Source organism: Lynx rufus, unplaced genomic scaffold, assembly GCF_022079265.1.
Source record: "Lynx rufus isolate CCGP_SWC_20201006 ecotype Redwood Valley unplaced genomic scaffold, mLynRuf1.p SCAF_1, whole genome shotgun sequence".
Classification (NCBI taxonomy): Eukaryota; Metazoa; Chordata; class Mammalia; order Carnivora; family Felidae; genus Lynx; species Lynx rufus.
Genome location: NW_025814823.1, coordinates 115,901,801 through 115,925,116, shown reverse-complemented (window position 1 = coordinate 115,925,116; position 23,316 = coordinate 115,901,801). Strand labels below are relative to the sequence as shown.

The following is a 23,316-nucleotide window of genomic DNA, read 5'->3' as shown; positions in this document are numbered from 1 at the left end:
ACTGTACCCCCAAGTTCTGCCTTTTTTAAATCACTGAATAGCAGAGGGGCTCCAGTCCTCCAAACCCAACACCTGATGTACATACTTTCAGACTCTTCTTGCAATATCCATGTTTGAGGACACACTGGGTGGCACTTCATCTTTGTAAAGACGAAGACCCTTGAACACCAGATACCTATTGGTGTAGGATTTTGTGGATTTAGGTTTGCTTTAAGACAATATTTCCCAAGACTTACCTACAGATGGGAATAGGGATTCCCCCAAAAAAGACTTCATAATCAAATAAGTTTGTGTGCATGATTCAGAGTGCTTAATGTGCTTTTGTGTGTTGGGAGTCTCCAAAGAGAGGATTCCATGTACAGCTTCCCGTATCCATTGACCTTAGCCCCATCTTAACAAAGAGAATCTATTAATATCATGTGGGACGTTCACATACCACAGAAAATAATTCAGAAAACAAGAATACAAGGGAGCATAAGGCTTTGTAAGTAGCTGACAAGCAAGAATTTTCTATACTTTTCCAAAGGGTTAAGGAGACAAGATCTTGTATGTGCCTCAATAGGGTATGTTTCCTATGTTTATGTGCACACTTTACCTGGACATATATGTACCTGCATAATAGCCATTTATGTCCGCATTCATAACAGGAATATGAGGCAATAATGTCTGAGTTCCACACAATGAACATCCCCCAGCCACGAGTCAGGAGTTCAAAATCAAAAAATAACCAGGCAAGATTTTTAATCCTAGAAATGACAGGCTATCTTGTTGCAAATGAACCTTCCTAACAGAAACAATTGCTGGTCAAGATATTAATAAAACATCTGCGGGAAGGCACTGGAGAAATACAGAGCAGTGAGGACTTCAAGGGTAAAGATCCTACAAAGAAAGGAAGCATGGAGACGTGAGCCCAATAAGGAGAAGGTTTCCTCCTTGAAGCATTTGCCAACTCACAAGCAGTGGCCAAAAGGCCAAACAACTGAGAGGTCAGGAGGAGCGGAGAACAAAAACTGGAGTGCAGGGCCCAGCAAGGACAAGGAGCCCTGGGCAACACCCCAGTCATATTTCAACAACAAAAAAAAGATGAAATTAAGAAAGGAAACACTAGGAGCGCCTGGGTGGCTCAGTCGGTTGAGCAGCCGACTTCAGCTCAGGTCATGATCTCACAGCTCATGAGTTCAAGCCCCGCATCGGGCTCTGTGCTGACAGCTCAGAGCCTGGAGCCTGCTTCAGATTCTGTGTCTCCCTCTCTCTCTGCCCCTCCTCTGCTCATACTCTGTCTCTCTCTGCCTCAAAAATAAATAAACATTAAAAAAAAAAAAAGAAAGGAAACACTAAAGGGACTTCTTCCGACAAAAGGAAAATTATCCCAGATGGAAGCATGAAAAAGTAGAAAGGAATGAAGAGCAGCAAAAAGGTGGCTACATCTAAATGAATACTGATTGTATAAAACAACAATAAGAAAGTTTTCTGGGGAACGAAGTATAGAGAGAAATATAGTAGTTTAAAAGATGATAATGGTGATACATTAGTTGAGAGGGCAATAAATGGAGAAATGAAGTTAAAGTGTTTTAAGGTTATTTCATCCCTCAGGAAGTGGCAAAAGTACATTAATAAGTAGGATGCACACTGCAAACCAACAAAAGAATTCTGAAAGAATGAACAACTTAACAGGTTAATGGGATAAAAGGGAATTCTTTTTTTTTTTTAAGTTTAATATTTGAGAAAGAGAGAGAGACAGCATGAGTGTGAGCAGGGGAAGGACAGAAAGAAAGGGAGAGAAATAATCCCAAGCAGGTTCCTCACAGTCAGTGCAGAGCCTGACCCGGGGCTAGATCTCATGAACTGTGAGATCATGACCTGAGCCGAAATCAAGAGTCAGACGCTTAACTGACTGAGCCACCCAAGCGCCCCTGGGATAAAAGGAAATTCTAAAAAATACTTTAATAATCCAAAAGTAGGCAAAAAAAAAAAAAAAGGAGGGGAAAGGAACATAGAAAAGGTAAGTCAGAGAAAACAAATCATATCCTGGTATGTTTAAATTTAATTATATTAGTAATTCATTAAATGGTCAAATTAAGAGGCAAAGACTATCAGACTTGTTTTTAAGTATATCATACAAGAAGACCTCTTAAATAAAGGGGACAGAAATCTTAGAAACAAAGGATGGAAAAACATATACTGTACATGCAAACACTAACAAAAGAACTCCAGTATAACCACACTAATACCTGACAAAATAGACTTGAAGACAACAAAACTTACTAGAGATAAAAAGAGACATTTTCATAGTGATAAAGGGGCCAATCTGTCAGACGATATAAGCATTCTAAATGTGTATGCACCTAATAATATAGTCTCAAAAAATAAAAGACAAAAATTTAGAGAACCAAAAAAAGAGAATGACACATTCACAATCTTGGTTGGGAATTTTAACACTGTTCTCTCAGTAACAGGAAGAACAAGAATACTAAACAATTCATTAACAACAATGAGATAAAATGGACAAACTCCTAGAAACACACAAACTATCAAAAATGCTCAAGCAGAAATAGGAAATTTGAATAGATCTATAAGAAATAAAAAGATTGAATCAATGATTAAAAACCTCACAAAAGAAAAGTCCAGAACCAGATGGCTTCAGTAAACTTTACCAAACATTTAGAGAAAAATTAACACCAATACTTCTCAAACTCTTCCAAAAAATTGAAGCGGGAAAACTCCCTAACTCATTCTGTAAGGCCAACATTACCTTATACCAAAACCAGAAAAAGACATCACAAGAAAACTACGTAACAATATCCCTTAGGAATATAAATGCAAAACCCTCAACAAAATACTAAAAAACAGAATCCAGCAGCATTTTGAAAGGATTATATAGCATGACCAAATGGAATGTATCCCAGTAATGCAAGGCGGTTCAACACACAGAAATCTAGCAACGTAATACACCACATTAATAGAATGAAGGCAGGGGGGAACCACATGATCCTCTCAACTGATGCAGAAAAAGCATTTCACAAAATTCAACCCTTCTTTCACTTAAAAAAAAAAAAAACACCCGACAAACTAGGAATAGAACTTCCTCAGAATACTAAAAAGCATTTATGAAAAACTCACAGCTAACATCATACTCAATGGTACAAGACTGAAAGCTTTTCCCCTAAGATCAGGAAAAGGCAAGAATGCCCACTTTCCCCATTTCTATTCAACATTGTCCTGGAAGTTCCAGCCAGAGCAATTAGGCAAGCAAAAGAAGTAAAAGGCATCCAAATTAGAAAGGAAGAAGGAAAACTCTATCTATTCACAAATGACATGATCTTGTATACAGAAAATCCTAAAGAATATACCAAAAAATAAACACATTCTGGAAAGTTGCAGAACATAAGAGCACACAAAAATCAATTATATTTCTATGTTAGTAAAGAATGATCATAAAATGAAATTAAGAAAACAATTTCATTTACAATAATATTAAAAAGAATACTTAGAAATAAATGTAACCAAGGAGGTATAAGATTTGTATACTGAAAACTACAAAAGATTGACAAAAGAAATTAAAGACCTAAATAAATAGAATGACATCTAGTGTTCAGGGATTGGAAGACTTAATATAGCTACAATGGTAATACTCCCAAATTGATGTATAGATTCAATGCAATCCCTATCAAAATCCCAATGGCCTTTTTTGCAGAAATGTAAAACTTTATATTCAAATTCATATGGAACTGTAAGGGCTCCCAATAGCCAAAACTTGGAAAAGAACAAAGTTGGAAGACTCACACTTCCTGATATCAAAACTTACTACAGACTGACTCAATCCATTAAGCATCTGACTCTTGATTTCAGCTCAGGTCATGATCTCATGGTTCTTGGGTTCAAACTTCACACTGTCAGCACAGATTGGGATTGGGATTCCCTGTCTGTCTCCCTCTCTGCCGCTCCCTCACTTGTGCTCGCTCCCTCTCTCTAGCTCGCTCTCTCTCAAAATAAAAAAAAAGTCAAAAAAGAAAACTTTTACTACAGACAAAGGTAATCAAGATAGTGGAGCACTGACCTAAGAATAGACATATAGATCAATGGCACTAAATTAAGAGCCCATAAACACACCCATACCTCTGTGGACATCTGAATGTTTTTTATTGAGTAAATGTGACATATAACATTGTATCCATTTATGGTATACAGTGTGTTACTTTGATACACTTACATATTGTAATATTATGGTCAATTAACATAGCCAAGACCATCTAATGAGGAAAGAATAGTCTGTTTAACAAACAGTGCTGGGACAACTGGATACCCACAGCAAAAGAATGAAACTGAACCCTTACTTCACTCCATATATAAAAATTAACTCAGAATGGATCAAAGATCTAAACATAAGACCCAACACCAAAAAACTCTCAAAAGGAAACATAGAGATAAATCTTTGTAATCTTGGATTTGGTAATGGTTTCTTAGATGACACCAAAACACAAGCAAGCAAGCAAGCAAAAATAAATAAATAAATAAATAAATAAATAAATAAATAAATAAGACTTCTTCAAACTTAAAAACTTTTGTGCACCAAAAGATATATCAAGAGAGTGAAAAGACAACTTACAAAATGGGAAAAATTTTTGCTAACCATATATCTGATAAGGGTACAGTATCCAAAATATATAAACTCAACAACAAAAGCATAAACTATGCAATTAAAAATGAGCAAAGGGTTTTAAGGGACGATTCTCCTAAGAAAATGTATAAATGATCAATAAGCATATGAAAAGACACTCAACATCACAAATCATTAGGGAAATGCAAACCAAAACCACAATGAGATGATATAACTCCACAGTCATTAGGATGGCTATTATTGGGGCGCCTGGATGGCTCAGTCAGTTAAGCATCCGACTTCAGCTCAGGTCATGATCTCACACTTCATGGGTTCGAGCCCTGTGTTGGGCTTTGTGCTGACAGCTCAGAGCCTGGAACCTGCTTTGGATTCTGTGTGTGGGTGTCTCTCTCTCTGCCCCTTCTCTGCTCGTGCTCGCTCTCTCTCTCTCAATCTCTCTCAGAAATAAATAAACATTTAAAAAAAGGATGGCTACTATCAAAACACAGAAAATAAGTGTCAGCAAGGATGTAGTAAAATTAGAAAATGTGTGCCCTGCTGGTCGGAATGTAAAATGGTTCAGTCACTATGGAAAACAGTATGGCTGTTCAGAAAGTGAACATATACCTAACAGAATTTAAAGCAGGGTCTCAAAGAAATATTTGCACATCCATATATCCATAGCAGTATTCTTCACAAAAACCAAAAGGTGAAAGCAATCCAAGTGTCCATCAGCAGATGAAAGGATAAACAAAATGGAATACATACATACAATGGAATATTACTTAGCCTTAAAAATTCTGTCACATGCTATAACATGGATGAACCATTAGGACATTATACTACATGGCATAAATGAGTCACAAAAATATAAATTCTGTATGATTCCACTTGTATGAGGAATCTGGAATAGTCAAATTCACAGAAACATAAAGGAGAAAGGTAGTTGTCAGTAGCAAGGTGGAGAGGGGTGTTGAGGAGTAGTTGTTTAATATGTGTAGAATTTCAGTTTGGGAAGATGAAAAAGTTCCAGAGATTACTTGCACAACAATGTGAATAGACTTAACACTACTGACCTACATTATATAAGATGGTAACTTTAGTGTTATACATCTTTTACCCCAATTAAAAAAATTTTTCTTTACTACAATTGTTAAATTTTTTTAATCCAAAATATGGGCAGAGTACTCAAATAGGCATTTCTCCAAAGAAGATATACAAATGGTCAAAAAAACATGAAAAGATGCTCAACATCATTAGTCATCAGGAAAATGTAGATCAAAACCACAATCAGACAGCACTTCATATCCCCCAGAATGGCTATCAAAAAAGAAAGAAGCATTAAAGAGGATGTGGAAAAACTAAAACCCTCATGTACTGGCAGTGGGAATTTAAAACAGTTCAGCCACTATGGAAAACATTTCCACAGTTCCTCAAAAAGTTAGGCACCAAATTAGCATATGATATACCTAGTCTACTCTTAGGAATTGAAAACAGGTGCTCAAACAAAAAAAAGACTGGACGCAAATGTTCACAGCAGCATAAATCATAATCACTACCCAGAAGGAGGAAACAACCCAAATATACATCAACAGATAAATAGATACATAAAACATGGGACATCCGTGCAATGGAATATTATCTGGTCATAAAAAAGAATGAAATATTGACACATGCTGTAACATGGACAAACCTTGAAGACATATGCTAAGTGAAAGAAGCCAAACACAAAGGCCATATATTTTATGAGTGAATTCACATTAAATATACAGAATAAGCAAATCCATAGATGCAGAAAGCAAATTAGTGGTTGCCAGGGGCTGGGGGGAGGAGAGAATGGAAAGTGGCTGCTAATGGGTAAGGAAACCCTGCAACATTACAACCCCAGTTCGGGGTGACAAGAAAGTTCTGGAAGTACGGAGTGGTGATGATAGCACACCATATGAGTATACTTAATTCCACTGAATTGTGCACTTTAAAATGATTAAGATGGTATGTTATGTGTATTTGACCACGATAAAAAAAAATCAGTAAGGATATGTAAGATTTGCACAACACAGTGAAAAGACTTGACCTTATCTACATACACAACGTTTCAACCAACAACTGCAGAATGAACTTTCTCTTCAAGCCTACATGAAATAGCTACTAAAACTGTCCACCTGAAGAACATGCACCTACCCCTCTGCCAGCTCCTTTACTGCCTCTTTCTCTGACCAGAGAAGTTGTCTGGGACTCTAGCAGGCCCCACGTTCCTGAGATCCCCACATCCAGCCGGCACTCAGTCTCCAGCACTCAGTCTCCAGAGAGCAGAGGAGTGGGGGATGGGGGGGAGCACAAAGCAGGGGGAGCTGCTTCAATTGGGAGCCTTTGGAGAGAGCTCACACTAACTGCAACCCGAGGGGGAGCTGAGTACTTCACAAGTTCTGTCTCCTTAAGCCTCACAGGAACTTTATGAAGGTGAATGGGAGGTTTAGCAAGGTAACTTGCCCCAGGCCACACAGCTGTCCTGTGGGGAAATACTGGGGACTCTGACCCAGAACACTTTCTCCTGATCCTTTTGCAATACTGCCTCAAGAGAGAAAGACGGGATCCTCAATGTCTGTTGGCTCCAGAAACCGCAATCCTGCCCCACCCACTTCTGCTCTGGGAAGGTACTGATGTTCCCCCTCAGCTGCCGGCATTGATGTGGGGGGTGGGCAGCTACAGCCCACCAAGCTCAGGTGTACCCTTGACCTAAGTGGCTGTTGCAGTTCTTAACCATGGAGCATCCATGACTTGGCAAAGCAGTAAGTGGGTCCTAAGATTGCCCTCAGGCCCAACCAAGGGTGGGAATCGGGAGAGGAGGGGTGTGTTTAATGCTCCTTTTAAGGTACAGTAGCAATACCTGCTCTCCATGCAGAGCGAGCAGTCTTGGGGGAACATTAGCTGGTTAATGGGTATTAGTTCTGGAGACATTCCCAGGGAAGGCACACATCTACTCTCCTGTTCCACAAGCAGGCTGCCAGCCCAGGCAGACATAAAGGAAACTGTCACATGACTACTCCTTAAGCCGAGGTCACCAAGGTCAGCACCGTTCCTAGTCAGGTGCCCTAGTGTACCCATTCCCTCTCAGGTTGCCATTAGGCTATGGTCTTCACATTCTTAACTCTCCAGGGACCTACAGGCTAGGCCTTGGGGCTCTCCCTCATTTAAATCTTAATATCAATAATGAGTCCTATTGTTATTCTTACATAATGATGTTATTCATAATTAAATCCTTACTAGGTACCCAACCCTGATGCTTGGTGTCATACATATTAATTCTCTCCATCCTCCCCAGGGCACTTGTCAGGAAATCATTATTCCCACCTCACAGATGCAGAATCTGACGCTCAATGTCTTGTCCAGCGTCACAGAGCCTCCACTTGGAGGCAAGAGCAGGATCTGAAGCTGGGTCTGTCCTAGCTCTTTTTTCTACTCTATGTGCCCTGAACTTTCCCGGTTAACTCCAGAACCAGACTTGGCCTGTGGTCCCCATGTGTCAACGAAATATCCCCAACCCAACACAGGGGCTCTGACCACCCCTGGATGAGCAATGACAGGGCAGATGAGGTGATGAGGGACACAGAAGGGGGGACATGGAGATGCGAGGTCTAGGCTCACAGGGCATGCACACCACCAGCTACACTTACCACCTGAAGGAGGGCAAGAGAGACCAAAGGGGGGGGGGTCCCCGGAGCAGAGGAAGGAGAGAAGAAGGAGTTATTGAGCCACAAGCAACACAGAGAGCCCAGGCCTGTGATGGCACAGCCTCACAGCCTGGGTCACCCACCTTTTACTTCACTAATTGCCTGGGGGTGGGTCGGGGTGATGAGACCGCCTCCTGAGGGCAACCTACCATTTGACAGGTGGGGGCTGCCTGGGGCGAGGCACTTCAACAGGGCCACATCCGGACTTGCCAGACAGGGGCAGGAAGAGCACTAGCTCTTTAGCAATGCCTGGAGTCGACACAGCTGGGGGTGGCATGTCTTATTTAGCAAACCCCAATTTCCCTGTGCCTCAGCTATACTCTCTGCTTGGGGGCAAGGCATCCTGGCAGATCTCAGGTGAATAAACTAAGGCAGAGCCAAGCCTAGAAGCCAAGTTGTCCAACTCCCAGGTCTGCTTAAAGAACCATGGCCAGCAAGCAGGGATCAGGAAGGGGGATGGGAGAAAGAGTGAGCCCCAGGACAGCGCAGGGGTGGGTCAGTGCGAGCACATGCCCCTTTCCTGCCTCCCCAACTCACATGTCCGTGCAGGTCCGTGTTGAGCAGCATCAGAGCACAGGTGAGCGTGTGGATCCCATCTAAATCAGAGATGGTGGCACCCTCAGTGTGAGGACCCATTTCTTCAAACCCAGCCACCCACCTGTCTCCTGACAGAGCCAACCTGAAGACCTTGGAGAGAGGAAGAGGCCAGCCACCAGCCAAATGCACCTCAGGGCCCAGAAGCTATGTGATGCTTCCTGCTCTACCCCCCACTGCAACACCAGAGTCACTTGCCTGCCCCAGGGCAGGGCCAACCCCTCCCTCACAAGGGACCTGAGCTCCCTGGGCCTGCTATAGGCCAGACTCCTGCCTCCTGTGACCAAACTTATCCTGACACTCAGACCCAGGAGTGGCTATGGGTCGTGGACTATGTCCCTGCCTTGGCCTGTGTCTCCTCCAATAACTGGCCTAGTCCCCCAGTTCCTGGGACTCGAGTCCATCCACAGGAAAGTGCTGCTGCTAAGAGGGCGAAGAGGGCCCCAACCCAGACCTCCACACCAGGACTCCTACCACACCAAGAATCAGCACTGCCAGGGGGAGCAGGGAGAATGAAAAACCAAAAGACTGAATCTAGGATCGAGGACTTCCAGGCACAGAGAATGACAATGGGCAAGACATTTGGAAGGTCTCTCGTCCAGCAAGCAGACCCCACTCTATGTGCCATCATTCAATGTTCACTGAACAGGACAGAGGTGGCACATGGACCAAGGGTAGGAGGAAGCCAGGGCCCAGCAGGGGCGGCAGGTGGGACAGATGGCCGTACCTTCCGAGGTGCTGTCATCCGGGTTGCACTGGCAGTACCGGCGGGAGAAGTGTGTAAGGACCCGCTCACGCTCCTGCGTCTCCCCCATCAGTGGGAAAGCCTTCAGGAAGGTTCTGGAAGGCAATTCAAGGATGCTGAAGGCCTCCTAGAGTCCCTGAACCAGTCTAGGGTAGGAATCCCCCCACACACATACCACATAAACCTGCCAGAGTAGGCCAGGGCTCTAGGGCCGCAGCATCTGGGCCAAGGGGGACATCCTGGCCCGCAGGACAGCCTCTGGAGTGTGGAGGCTAAGGGCATTTAGAATTTCAGTCCTCAGTGCCCTCCAGGAAGGAAGCAGGGGACAGATTATGAAGAACAAAGGCAGATGAGCACCTCAGGGCTACCATCAGCTCTGCTTCAGGATAAATACCCACCCCTCTCTCCATCCTCTCTGGTGGGGCCTGGATTGGCCACAGCTGCCCCTCAGACTGTTCCTCCTCAGTCATTCCTGCTCCTCACCGGATGTGCCACCAGCTGAGCCCCAGGCCCCACCCTGGCCTCCCTCACTCTTCCCCCACCCCAAATCTGAGCTGTCACCAAGTCCCAACAGCTTGTTCTTCACCCCTGATCTCAAATCCTCCTCCTCCTCTGCCCTCATCATATGCCCAGGACACCCGCAGCAGCCTCCAGACAGGTACACCCCTGCACCTCTTTGATACATCTTCCCTGCAGATACCGAATGGCCTTTCTAAACAAACATGTAGTCGAGACTCGTCCCTGCTTAAAACCTGTCATTGGCTCCCCAAAGCAGTCAGGATAACGGCCAAACTTCTCATGTTCTGGCCTTCATGATCATGCCACCTGTCTCTCCTATCCCTCCAAGGTCCCCTCCCCCCAACCTCCCACACCATATTCACACCCTAGACAGCACAGGCACGTTCACTGCCCCATGCCTCTGAGCGGGCTGAAGCTACCTGGAAGGACTTTTGCTCCTCTACTGGGCAGCTCTGAACCCCTCTCCTTGCCTACTTCAAAAGTCACTGGCTCTCAGGGGCCCATGAGAGTTGATAGCAAAACCAGAGGGGCTGGGAGATGGGGCTGAGGCACAACTCTTCTTGGGAAGGAAAACTGCAAGCTGAGCAAACTTGAGCCTCTATCTGTCCAGGGTTCACGAGACTAGTTCGTTCCTAACTTTGCCATGGTTCATTTGGTTCCTTGAAAGCCTATTTTGCTTTATGCTCTCTCATGCTGCTCCTAAGGCACCCTGAGACCCGTGAGTCCATCTTGGCCAGCCCTTAGCCTCTAAGCCTCCCAAGGCATCTCAAACTGCAGACCACGTTCTACTTCAATCCCAATCAGTCAACGACTGTCAGACAAAAACATTCTTGGGGCGCCTGAGTGGCTCAGTCAGTTGAGAGGCTGATTCTAGATTTTGACTCAGGTTATGACCTCAAGGTTTGTGAGATCGAGCCCCAGCATCAGGCTCTGTGCTAATAGTGTGGAGTCTGCTTGGGATTCTCTCTCTTTCCTCTCTCTCTGCCCCTCCCCCCCCCAAATTAAATAAATAAACATTAAAAAAAAAAAACAACCCACTCTGTCTGCCCTCTAGTACTCTCCTTCCCTGCTCTGGTCTCTCCTATTCCCTGTTCTCTTTCCCCATCCGGCACCCAGCTCTGCCCGCCCCCTCTAACTACACTCCACTAGGACTTTTTAGAATCCATCTCCCATCTCAGCCTTGATTTGTCCTACCTACAAGCCATCTATCCAGCTCCTACTCATCAGTCCAAATACCCCTTCCCCAGGGGTCCTCACCAAGCCACAACCCAACATGGCCACCACCAAACCCTCAGGAGGACCCCAGGGTCAGCCTTACCACTGCCCAACCTCCCCCGCTGAAGTCTGGCAACACAAATCCCTCTAGTCAATCCTCTGGATGACCCCTCACACCAACCTTTCCTCTAGTCCCACTGCCTATCTCACGCCTGTCCTTTCCCACCAGACCCTCTTCAGAAACCTGCACGCCTCCAGATCAAAGGCCACCAGCACTACCTCCCAAAACACTGTTTTATACCCAGCACGTTCTGTGGCTCCCCAGTGCCTGTGCAGTCGAGCCTAAATCTACTGGGCTGGTATACAAGGTTCTCCAGCCAAGCACCCACACCTCTGATCATGAGCTGACCCTAGTGAACATCTTCTCCAACCAACCTTCCTCATCCCAATGCATACTTCACACTCAGCTCAGGATACAGCGCCCTGCAGCAGACTGACACTTCACTGAGAACCTGAGATAAGCGAGACAGAATGAATCTCTCTAAAGCTATCAGGAAGCCACTGATGCCACAAAAACCAGAAGGCCAGAAGGGCTGAGGTGAGGGGCTGGTCTACAGCTGCTTTTTCCTTGGGGGCATTGTTGATTATTGGCAAAGGCAAGACGCAGAACACTTGGTGGCTTCAGGGAGCTTAAGACACAAACCTGGAGACCTGAGGGGCTGTGAACACATGGCCAGTGTTCCCTTAGAGACATTGGCCAAATTCTGAAGATGTGAGGGGCAAGATGCTAAGAAGCTAAGCAGAAAGCCTGTGAGAAGTAGAGGGATTGGGGTTTTTATGACACTCTTGCCACACTAAGGAAATGCAATTAGGATTCAGGACCCACCAAAGGAAGAGACCCCAGTGAACACATTAGGCTTCCAGTGGAAAAGGGGGAACGCTGAGTTTACCAAACTTTTGTGCAGCCTCTCCTCAGCTCATCCCTGGTTGGATTAAGACTGCACCCCCTGACCCCCTCTAATTGCCCAGGAAAGGAAAAGGTAAACCTTTGTGGGAGGAGTATATAATAACCTAGAGCCACTATAATTCCATACAAAATGCACAGCATCTAATAAAAAAAAAATCACTGAACATGCAGAGAAACAGGATATATGGATGGAAAACCAAGAGAAGAAAAAGAGACAATAGAAACAGATACAGCTGATTCCAACAGTACAGATATTGTGATGAGCAGACAAGGACTTCGAAATAACTATGATTAATACGTTCAAAAAGAGGGGTGCCTAGGTGGCTCAGTTGGTTAAGTGTCCAACTCTTGATTTCCACTCAAGTCATGATCTCACATTTTGCGGGATCAAGCCCCACATTAGGCTCTGCACTGGCAGTGCAAGGCCTGCTTGGGATTCTCTTTCCCTCTCTCTGTGCCCTTCCCCAACCATGTGAGCATTCTTCTCTCTCTCTCTCAAAATAATAAACATTAAGATATATATATCTTATATATCATATATATATACATGATATATAGGGGTCCTGGGTGGCTCAGTCAGTTTAGAGTCCAACTTCAGCTCAGGTCATGATCTTGTGGTCTATGAGTTCAAGCCCCACGTTGAACTCTGTGCTGACAGCTCAGAAGCTGGAACCGGCTTCAGATTCTGTGTCTCCCTCTCTCTTTGCCCCTCCCATGCTCACACTCTGTCTCTCTCTCTCTCAAAAATAAACATAAATTTTAAAAATATTTTAAATAAATATATATGTGTATGTGTACATACACATGTGTATACACATACACATATGCATATATATATATATATATATATATATATATATATATATATATATTCAGGGGCACCTGAGTGGCTCAGTTGGTGAAGCATCTGACTCTTGATTTCCACTCAGGTCATGATCTAGCAGTCGTGAGTTTGAGCCCAGCACTGGGCTTTCTGCTGTCAGCATAGAGCCCACTTTGCATCCTCTGTCCCTCTCTCTGCCCCTCCCCCTGCTTGCATGCTCTCTCTCTTTCTCTCTCAAAAACAAACATTTTAGGGGCGCCTGGGTGGCGCAGCCGGTTGAGCGTCCGACTTCAGCCAGGTCACGATCTCGCGGTCCGTGAGTTCGAGCCCCGCGTCAGGCTCTGGGCTGATGGCTCAGAGCCTGGAGCCTGTTTCCGATTCTGTGTCTCCCTCTCTCTCTGCCCCTCCCCCGTTCATGCTCTGTCTCTCTCTGTCCCACAAATAAATAAACGTTGAAAAAAAAATTAAAAAAAAAACATTTTAAAAATATTTTGTATATATATAATATATATATTTTATATATAAAAAATATATTTATTATATATAATATATATATTTATGTTCAAAAAGAGAGGGAACGGTGGAGAAAATGAGTGAAAAGATGAGAATAAATTCCCCCAGAGAATTAGAATCTATTTTTTAAAAATTGGGAGGCACCTGGCTGGCTCAGTCAGATATACATGCAACTCCTGATCTCGGCATTGTGAGTTTGAGCCCCATGTTGGGTATGAGATTAAGTAAAAATATTTTTTAAAAATTAAAAAATTTAAAAATAACAAAATGAAAATCTAGAACTGAAAAATATAATAGTTAAAAGTAAAAACTCAGTAAATGGGTTTAACAGAATATTAGACACAGAAAAAAGGGTAAGTGAACTAAAAGCAGGTCAACAGAAAATATCCCAAGCGAAGTAGAGAAAAAAGAATGGAAAATACATTTTTTTAAGTGTAAGAGACATGTGGGACATGGTGAGATCTAACATTTGGGACCACCCCCCACTTAGCTCAGAGACTGCTGTCCCCCGCCCCTAGGGCTGTGGCCTGGTGACTCCTCGCGCCTGCCACCAAGGACTGCTAGACCCTGGGCGGAACTCCATCCACTCCTCCCCACACCAAGGCCTGTACCTGACCCTCCTGAAAGATACTCTGTCCAAACACCAATAGGACCTGAGATCAAATCCCATTTTTGTCATCTCCCCCCTCAGTGACTGAAGGGAATCACTTTACCTATCAGCTGGTTCTTCATTTGTAAATGGCAAAGATAACCCTACCCTACAGGGGTGCGGTGAGGATGAATGAAGTCAGCAGGGAGTATAAAGATCTACTGCCTCTGGCAAACAGGAAGTACTCAATACAGGCAAGCCCTTTGCCCTTGCCTCTCTTAAAAGTCCGGACCACATTCCCACCTTCATATCTTCATATCCTCAGCCCACCACATAGCAGGCACTCACTGAGTTGTTGGACTGCTGACGTGCTCATGGCCCCTTCTCCACAGCCTTCCCAGAGGGGTCAAGAGACTTGCCCAAGGATGCACAGCAAGTTTAGGATACAGCTGGCATGAGAATCCAGACAGTGGCCTGTACCACCTGTGGACACCACCCCATCCCAACCCCACTGACCTGAGCGCTCGGTCCAGAGTCAGGCCTGAGAAGTCGAAGAAACTGAGATACTCCCCAGCCACCAGCCTGCTGAACTCGTTACTGTCAGGAGAGCATGAGGTATCCATTAGAAATAGGGCATAGCAAACAATAGGAGGTACATGGGGAGTGGGCCCTGGGGTACCGTGACCCACCCACCTGATCTGCCCTTCCCTAGGTTGCCTCCCGCTGCTGGCAAGTTGGACTCTGACAGCTTATCCTTGGGAGGGGCATTAGGAAGGTTTTAGAAAGGAGGTGCTGTCTCAGAAAGTAAGCCAGTCAGGGGAAGGGAGTAGGGAGAGGGATGATACAAAGTGTCCCCAGTAGAGGAAACTGCACAACATGTCTAAGAAGCTCTCAGCAGGGCCATGTGGCTGGAGCCAGACAGCAGGAACATAGCAGCAAGAGATGAGGGAGGGAGCAGGGCCTGAGGGGCAAGGGAAGGATGGGTTAGTGATCTGGAAGGGTATAAAGCAGGGAGGAGATGCGTGAGTGGTCAGATCTGAATGTGGAACACCACCTGCTGAGTGGAGACCCCCCCCTGGGGGCTGCAGTGGCTCTCCCAGAGGGGTTGGGATTTCAGAGGAAGAATCCACAGGAGATGGAATCGTGTGGGGCATGACACTGGAGGTGGCCCTGGGGGGAGGTGTCCACAGCTGTCCAACAGGTGGAGCTGGATGTACCCCTGTGAGAGCTGTGAGCTGGTTAATGACTTGGAAGAAAGGATGAGCCCATGCAAGAGGAAGGTGCAGACTCAGTATGGAGATCAGAGGAAGTCCCTCTTAAGGATGCAGGCCGACTGAGAAGAGAGAGGGAGCCAGTAAAGGAGACTGAGAAAACAGCAGCCAGAGAAGAAGGGATACAGTATCCTGGAAGCCACGAGTGTTTCAAGGAGACCGAAGTGATGAATTCTTGACAGGAAAGAGAACGAATTTCCACCTGAACCTACTCAAGCCCCAAGCTCTCCCTCCCATTTACAGGAGACTAGGGACTGAGGCAATAGGGAAAGCGTGAGGTAACTCCACAGGGACACCAAATCCAAATCGTGGAAAATTCTTCTGGACAAATGATTGTTTCTTCAACAGATACACAGCCTTAAGAAAAAGGAGGCAGCCTGGCAAACTATTGTTTAAGAGACTTAAGAGAAGGAAAAAAAAAGAGAGAGAGGGAGACTCAAGAGACATATTGGCCAACTGTAATGTCGTGTGGACCTTGTTTGCATCCTGATAGAGAAGCATTTCTGAGACAGAAAATTAAACTGACACTAAATGTTAGAGATTCTATGGAATTTTGGGTAAGTTTTGTTAAAATTATAATGGAATTATGATTATACTTAAAAATCCTTATCAGTTAGGGTTGCATGGGTGGCTCAGTCAATTAATTGTCTGATCCTTTTTTTTTTTCATATTTATTTATTTTTGAGAGAGACAGAGACAGAGAGAGAGAGAGAGAGAGAGAGAGGAAGACACAGCATCTGAAACAGACTCCAGGCTCTGAGCTGTCAGCACAGAACCCAATGCAGGGCTCAAACTCACAAACCGTGAGATCATGACCTGAGCCAAAGTCAGACACTTAACCAACTGAGCCACCCAGGCGCCCCTGTCTGATTCTTGATTTCGGCTCTGGTCATGATCTCATGGAATCATGAGCATGGGATCATGGGATCTCTGCCCCTCCCACACTTGTACTTTCTCTCAAAATAAATAAATATTTTAAAAAATAAATAAAATAAAAATCCTTATCATTTACAGACATATACTAAAGTTTTTATGGATCAAATGATAGAGTGCCTAAAATATGCCTTAAAATAGTCTAACAAATGGCAAGGAAGGGGGGGTGGTGGGGGTGGGGGTGGTAGGTGGATATTATTAACTTTGAAGCTGTGTAATGGGTATGTGGAAGATTGGAGGGAAGGTTAATGTTTGTTTCTTTGCTTGTTTGTTTGTTTGTTTGTTTGTTTTGAGAGAGAGAGCATGAGAGGGGCAGAGAGAGACCGGGAGAAAGAGAATCCCAAGCAGGCTCTGCACTGTCAGCACAGAGCCCAGAGGCCAATACAGAACTCATTGTGGGGCTGGATCATGACCTGAGCCAAAATCAAGAGTTGAAAGCTTAACCAACTTAGCCACCCAAGTGCCCCTAAAAGGAGGTTTAATATATTATTTTCTCTGGTTTTGTATATGGTTGAAGTTCGCATAATAAAAAATTTAAGGAAAAAGGAGTGGGGTGTGTGTCTGTGATGTTGAGCCAGGGAAATTGAGGCCTGGTAGCAGCCACTAGATTCAAAGACAAAGGCCACTAATGGCCTTGGCCTAGATGGGCTGCTGCAGGCATTGGGTGGGGAAGAAGCCTGCCCCAGGAGCTGAATATGGAGAGGAAGAGGGGGCTGAGGCCACGCAGGGCAGTAAACCCCAGAATTCTGGCTGCAAAGAGGCTGGGAGAAGAAGTGTAACTGAGGAAGAATTTCTGTTTTACAGATGGGAGAGACAAGTGTAGTTAAGCAGTTAAATGCTGAAGGAAATTCTTGGAGCAGAGTGGTCAGAAGGACAGGAGGATGCAGATCAACCACAACCAAGGCTCCTGGAGGAGCCTCCTGAAGCCTATTAGATTGGGGGTGGGGACTACAGCCCAGGGGGATAGGCAGGGCTTCGAAGTCCTGCTGTGATGTCTGGGCCGGAGCTAGGAGGCAAGCCCAGTAACGTGGAGGCTGAGAAGGGTAGAGGAGGAAGGAGGGGGAGAGAAGTGAGGGAAGCATCCCAAGTGGAGCTGTCCTCAACACCCCCCTGTGACCTAAGCTCTGACTTGGGGTCTAGGGTCTGGACTGTCCCCTCTGCCTTGGGGGCTATAACTGCCTCCGCTCATCTCAGTGCCTTAATGTGGTTGTGGGAGGCCCTCTGGAGGAAGGACAAAGGCAGGTGGCCATGCTGATGGTCAGACATGCTCAGGATGCCCCACGTGATTCCCTCACCCTCACAGTCCCCGCCTACTCACCCCCACCCTCTGCACTGCGCAACTCAGGACTCTCATCTGGCTAGTCCCCTTTCCACAGTCTTAAGGCCAGGGCTTGTGCTTTGGTAGCTTCAGCCCCCTTAGCCAGTCCCAAAAGACTGAGAGTAGGGTTTAATGAGGGACAAGAACCCCTTCCCAGCTCGTGGGTCCCAGGCAGATGCAGGTTCTCCTCTCCCTTGCCCTGCCCCACTGCTGTGTCCTCACTACCATCATCATGGTCCCAAAACCACATGCCACATCACACTCCCCAGCCCCGAGGGACCGCCCTGCCACTATATTCCCCCGCCCCCCAGAGCATGGGCCTTCACCCAGGCAGCCCAGAAAGGAAACAGATTTAGGGCAAGGCCAGGAATGAGGACAGTGGCAGGAGGAGGAGCTCCTGGGGACTACTGGGAGCCCCCCAACACCAGGCACCCCTCACTGAAGTCACCCACACCCCTTTCAGGCTGAGAGGACACTGGATTTGCCTGGGGAGGGGGGGTACGGGAGACAGACTCACTTCTTGCCTAGCTGCCGGGCGACGTCACAGCGCTGGAAGCCCTCAAGGTGGTAGAGGCGGCGGGCCAGCCGGCGAGCAGCTTCACTGACCCCCTGGCACCCATTGGCCAGTGGGTCTGTGCTGCCAGGCTCCAGCCCCTCCGAGCTGCTCAGCTCTGAGTCCGAGTCTGAAAAGCCATCCTTTAAGCTGGGGTCACTGCACAGGGAAGGTGGGGACAGGAGAAAAGGGGTCAGAGGCCCAGGGTCAGAAGCCCCAGGTGGAGGCTGGAAGGTCTCCCCAGGCCTTGGAAAACCCACGCAGGAGCCAGAGCAGGGAAAGAAGCTCCAGTGCATCAGGAAGAATCAAGTCATTTAGAAGAGCCCCTCATAGAAGCTACACGACCCACAGCATACTTCCCTGGCCCCACCAAGGCCGGAGAGGCCTAGAAGAGCAGCATGGAACCTCAGGACCAGGATGGGAAGTCTGGGTGCAGAAGAAGGACACGATGACCTCAGAGAGACCTTGTTTTCTCTAGGTGCACTGGGTTGCCCTAACTTGCTTTGCCTGCTCTGGATCTCGGTTTCCCCATCTGCTCAATGGTTCTCCCAGTTCCCAGCCTAGGTCCTGCCTCACCTGGCTGAGTTCAGCAACTTGTCTGTGTCCTCCTCCTCTTCCTCCTCCTCCTCCTCCTCCTCCCCACCTGGACCCGGGGGTCCATCCTCATGGAAGCCATTGGGCACAGCGGTTAGAGACAGGCGGCTCAGGACGTTCTCTGATCGGCTGCAGGAGATGGAGCGCCGCAGGGGGCTGCCCAGATCCCCATCACCACCAGCTGCTCCCATGTCTCCCTCAGGCCCCATGTCCCCATTGCCTAAGCCAGCCCCTGGCTCAGGGCTATCACGGGCCCGCTGCTGGATGAGGGGTGTCAGGGGGGCCTCGAAGCTGACACAGCTGTCACTCTCATCCGTGAGGCTCAGCACGTCCAGGGAGTCGAGGCTGCTGTACTGGGTGCCCCGCAGCAGCTCAGACTCCACGATCTTCTCAAATGTGGCACTGAAGCCATCCCGCACATCTGGCTCTCCAGGGCCACCCGACCTGTGGGATGCAATGACCAGTCACCATCCTCCTGTGGTGTCCCCCGTTACAGGTGCTAGGACTGCACCAATCTGTCTGGGAACTCCCCGGGGACAGGAGCAGGCATGGATTGTTTCCTGTTTATTCTTTCAGCCGATACTTACTGAGCACTAGGTGTCAGGTCCTGGACTGGGTACGAGGGTTTGGCAGTGAAAAGGACAGGCGTGGTCCCACCCAGTGCCTGCCTGGACCTGGCTTAGAGTAGACATCACTTGTCTGAATGAATGAATGAATGAATGAATGAATGAATGAATGGGAGGCCTCTTCCTCCACGGTGGCACAGGGCCTGCTGCCTCCAGGCTTTCCAGAACGCATGGGCATCCCCCTACCAAACTAGAGTAACTCTGGGTCAAAATTTTGCTTAAAAGTTCTCAGCTTGGCCAACTACATTATAGCTCTCAGGCCTTGCCTTAATGTCACCTCCTCAGGGAGACTGAGGAAGGCAGGTCCACACCACCAACCACTCTGGCCCCTCTCTTTATTCTCAATCCTCAGGTTATCTCCTCACTTCCTCCCAGCCCCCATCAGCATGTCTGTCGTATTGTTTGTTCCCCTGTTTACCATCTGTTCCCCAGTCCCACCCCCCACAAGGCCAAGGAACACCCAGCACATAGTATGTGCTTATTAACCCTACTGAATGGTGCACTGGATGAACAAACAAATGTTAGTCAGCCCTGTGGCTTAAGACGCTGCCTAAGCAGGGGCGCCTGGGTGGCGCAGTCGGTTAAGCGTCCGACTTCAGCCAGGTCACGATCTCACGGTCCGTGAGTTCGAGCCCCGCGTCGGGCTCTGGGCTGATGGCTCAGAGCCTGGAACCTGTTTCCGATTCTGTGTCTCCCTCTCTCTCTGCCCCTCCCCCGTTCATGCTCTGTCTCTCTCTGTCCCAAAAATAAATAAATGTGGAAAGAAAAAAATTAAAAAAAAAAAAAAGACGCTGCCTAAGCCATTGCAGGGCCCTGTCCCATCCCTGGAAGAGGTCTTTGCACTGGCTGTTTCTCTGCCCACAGTGCTCTTCCCTCAAGCTGAAGCCCTCCTTCCTTGTCCCCTTCTCAATGAGATACGCCCTGAGCACCCCATTTATAACTGAGACCTTCCCCCAAACACCTTACCCCTTTTTCCTACTTCATGGTTTTCCAAAGCACTTACCCCCTTCCTACATACTATATAATTATTATTTTTATGATTCATTATCTATCTACACACTAGATCATACGCTCCATGATAGCAGGAATTTTTGTAGGTTCTATTCACTGATGTATCCCCAGCACCTAGAATAGATTATCACACAGAGCTAAACCAAGGCATCCTGGGAAGATTCTTATCCACTGGGAAGAAGCACAGGTAAGTAGAAAGGACAGGTAAGGAAGAGGAAAGACTGACAAAGAGCGAGACCAAGAGAGATGAGACAAAAGAGAGACAAAAGAGACAGAGAAATAAGAGAGACAAATGTCTGAGAAAAGAGATACAAAGCATGACAAACAGAGTAAGAGAGACAGTAAGAGAGACAAAAATAGAGACAGAAGCACAGAGACAGGAAGAGGAAAAGACACAAAGAAAGAAGCAGGCTGAGGTGGCCCATTTCAGATAAATTGAAACCCACCATTTGCAAGGAAGTGCATCCCTCACTGCCCCTGAGGATTAGCTGCACCCTGCTTCTCCCCCACCACCTGCTGCCTGGGAGACACCGAGCTGTAGGTGGACTGGGAGATACCCCCACCCCTCAAACGCCTCCTTAAACCCCAGATCTAAGATGTGGTCCTAGTGTGTTCCCTGGGGAAGCATACCAACCTGAGAGAAAAAGCTGGAGTCACAAGCAGCTTTCTCCTGCCCCAGTTCCAGCAGGCTCTGAGACCACAGTCTCATTAAGCCTTCTCTTGCTGGAGAAGGAACTGGGGAGGATGGCAAAAATCTAAAATATGGCAGGAAGTGTGACAGTGCACTGGTGTGGTTGCCTCTACTGAATTCCAGGAGGAAGAGACAGATGAAAAGGGTCACTGCCCTGGTCACCAGAGCAGACACTCAAAATCTTCCCAGCAGAGACACTTTGGCTAGGCCTGTGCTAGGTCCCAGAGATACCTGAATAATACAGATCCTTGCCCTTGGTGGTGGGAGTGGGGGGCTCTCATCTCATTGTCAGAGCCATGAATGGTCTCCCCCATCCCACTATCTCCCACCTTCTCATGCATCTGAGCAGACCTGAGAGGTGGTTCTGACAGAGGCCTGAAGACTATTAGCCCAATCTCCAAACTTCCATCTACCCCCAATTTCAGCCATCCCAAATAAATATGCCACCTAAACACAAGCCGTAGGCTCCAAGAAGCCCCAGACCCCTGCCTGCACCCCACGGCCAGGCAGGTGGCTGCCCTAGGACCTGTCTGGATGGAAACACTCATAGCCACAGCATACTTGGTACACACAGGCACCCAACCCCATAAACTCACATTCCTATCCACAGAGCTAGCCACACTCAGCCCTGACACATGCAGACCCAAGTGCCCACAAATGCACAGGCCAGGCACACTCAAACCCCCACACACAAACACACAACCACAAAGACCCATGCACATCAGCATGTTCACACATTCCTATGCACACAATAATGCACAGGCCAGACCACGAGGCATGCCACCCATGCACACTGGCTCATCCAGGCCAGGGCCTGCAGCTGTGCACACTAAGACTTCTATATACTTTCTTTTCTCAGGACATTCCCCTGTCCCTTTCCCACCCTCCTTGTCCAACTAGTACCTCCAAGACATGTAGGTCTCTCTGCTTCCTGCTGAAGATAATAGAAATGGAGTGTAACTCCAGTTAGTAGAACTGAAGTGAGATTCTTGGTAGAACCTCCGGATGGCACTCAAGTAGGGGGTGGGGTAGCTGTCAGGGATTAACCCATGAAGCCTACTCTTCTGAGGTCAGTTGCAGAATTGGGAGATCTTCACCTCCAGGAAGCAGAAGGCTGAACCAGATGACCTTCTGCATCAAAGCATTTTGGAACTCTACTGCAAAGCCTGGGAAGAAGGGAGTGTGGCCTTCCAACCCCACATAGAAAGAGCCCATGATGGTTTGGGGGGCTGTGGGTAGAGAGCACAACAGGCCTGCTAGCCTTTGAAATCTAATGGCTCCAGCCTTCCAAAACACCCAGAAGCCGGGCAAAACAGGGAGATGTAATTCCCATTTTATGGAGGAGAAAAACAAAAACCAGAGAGGCTAAGTGGCTAGGCCCAAGCATATGGCATTGGAATGGCCAAATGCAGCAAGTCCCCAACCCAAGACACCAACTTACCCCAGCTGAGGGTCCTCAGTGTCCAGACATAGATTCCTGGAAGCATCGTCCCCCTCTGCCAGCCCACCAGCCCTCCAGGGCCTGGACTGTGTAGAATCTTCCAGAATGTTTGAGTCTGGCCCCAGGACTAGGCCATTGGTGAGGGAAAGGCCAAGGCTGAGGCCACGGAGGGCCACGTTCGGGCCCTGTGCAGGCTCCTCGGTGTCCACCAGAGTGCCCCTTATCTCATGCCCTGGGCTATTGTAGCTACTGTTCAGGTCCTGACTCTGTGCCATTCCATTCTCGGCCCCTGGTTCTTCCTCAGACTCCAAGCTGGGGTCCCAGGCAGCACCACCTTCCCCAGGTAGTACAGATGGAAGCTTATCCTCATCCATGGCAGCCACTACTTCCACCCTGTGCTGACTGCTCCTGGGACTCCACTAGACCTGGAGGCAGATAGAGAAATGAAAAGGTAAGTCAGACAGGACAGGTGCTGGGGGGTCTAAAGACAAGCAAAACCAGTGCCAAGTAGCCTGCCTGGGGACAAGAGGATGAATGAGAAGATCTCAGGACCTCCTGGCTGGAGTATGGGTTCAGACTGTAGCC

The 23,316-nt window shown here is 47.1% G+C and overlaps 1 protein-coding gene across 1 annotated transcript in view; it reads right to left on the bottom strand.

Annotated features, from left to right (window-relative positions):
* PSD2 (pleckstrin and Sec7 domain containing 2) overlaps positions 1 to 23,114 on the bottom strand; it is a 34,578-nt gene extending 11,464 nt beyond the window's left edge. Inside the window, exons 1-7 of the mRNA XM_047085613.1 lie at positions 22,732 to 23,114; positions 18,945 to 19,406; positions 18,333 to 18,527; positions 14,810 to 14,890; positions 9,650 to 9,762; positions 8,866 to 8,924; positions 8,272 to 8,274 (exon numbers count right to left, since the gene is read on the bottom strand). Coding sequence (XP_046941569.1) covers positions 8,272 to 8,274; positions 8,866 to 8,924; positions 9,650 to 9,762; positions 14,810 to 14,890; positions 18,333 to 18,527; positions 18,945 to 19,406; positions 22,732 to 23,105 — 1,287 coding nt within the window. The 5' untranslated portion in view covers positions 23,106 to 23,114. The remainder of the gene's footprint in view (positions 1 to 8,271; positions 8,275 to 8,865; positions 8,925 to 9,649; positions 9,763 to 14,809; positions 14,891 to 18,332; positions 18,528 to 18,944; positions 19,407 to 22,731) is intronic.
* Between the last annotated feature and the right edge of the window lie 202 nt (positions 23,115 to 23,316).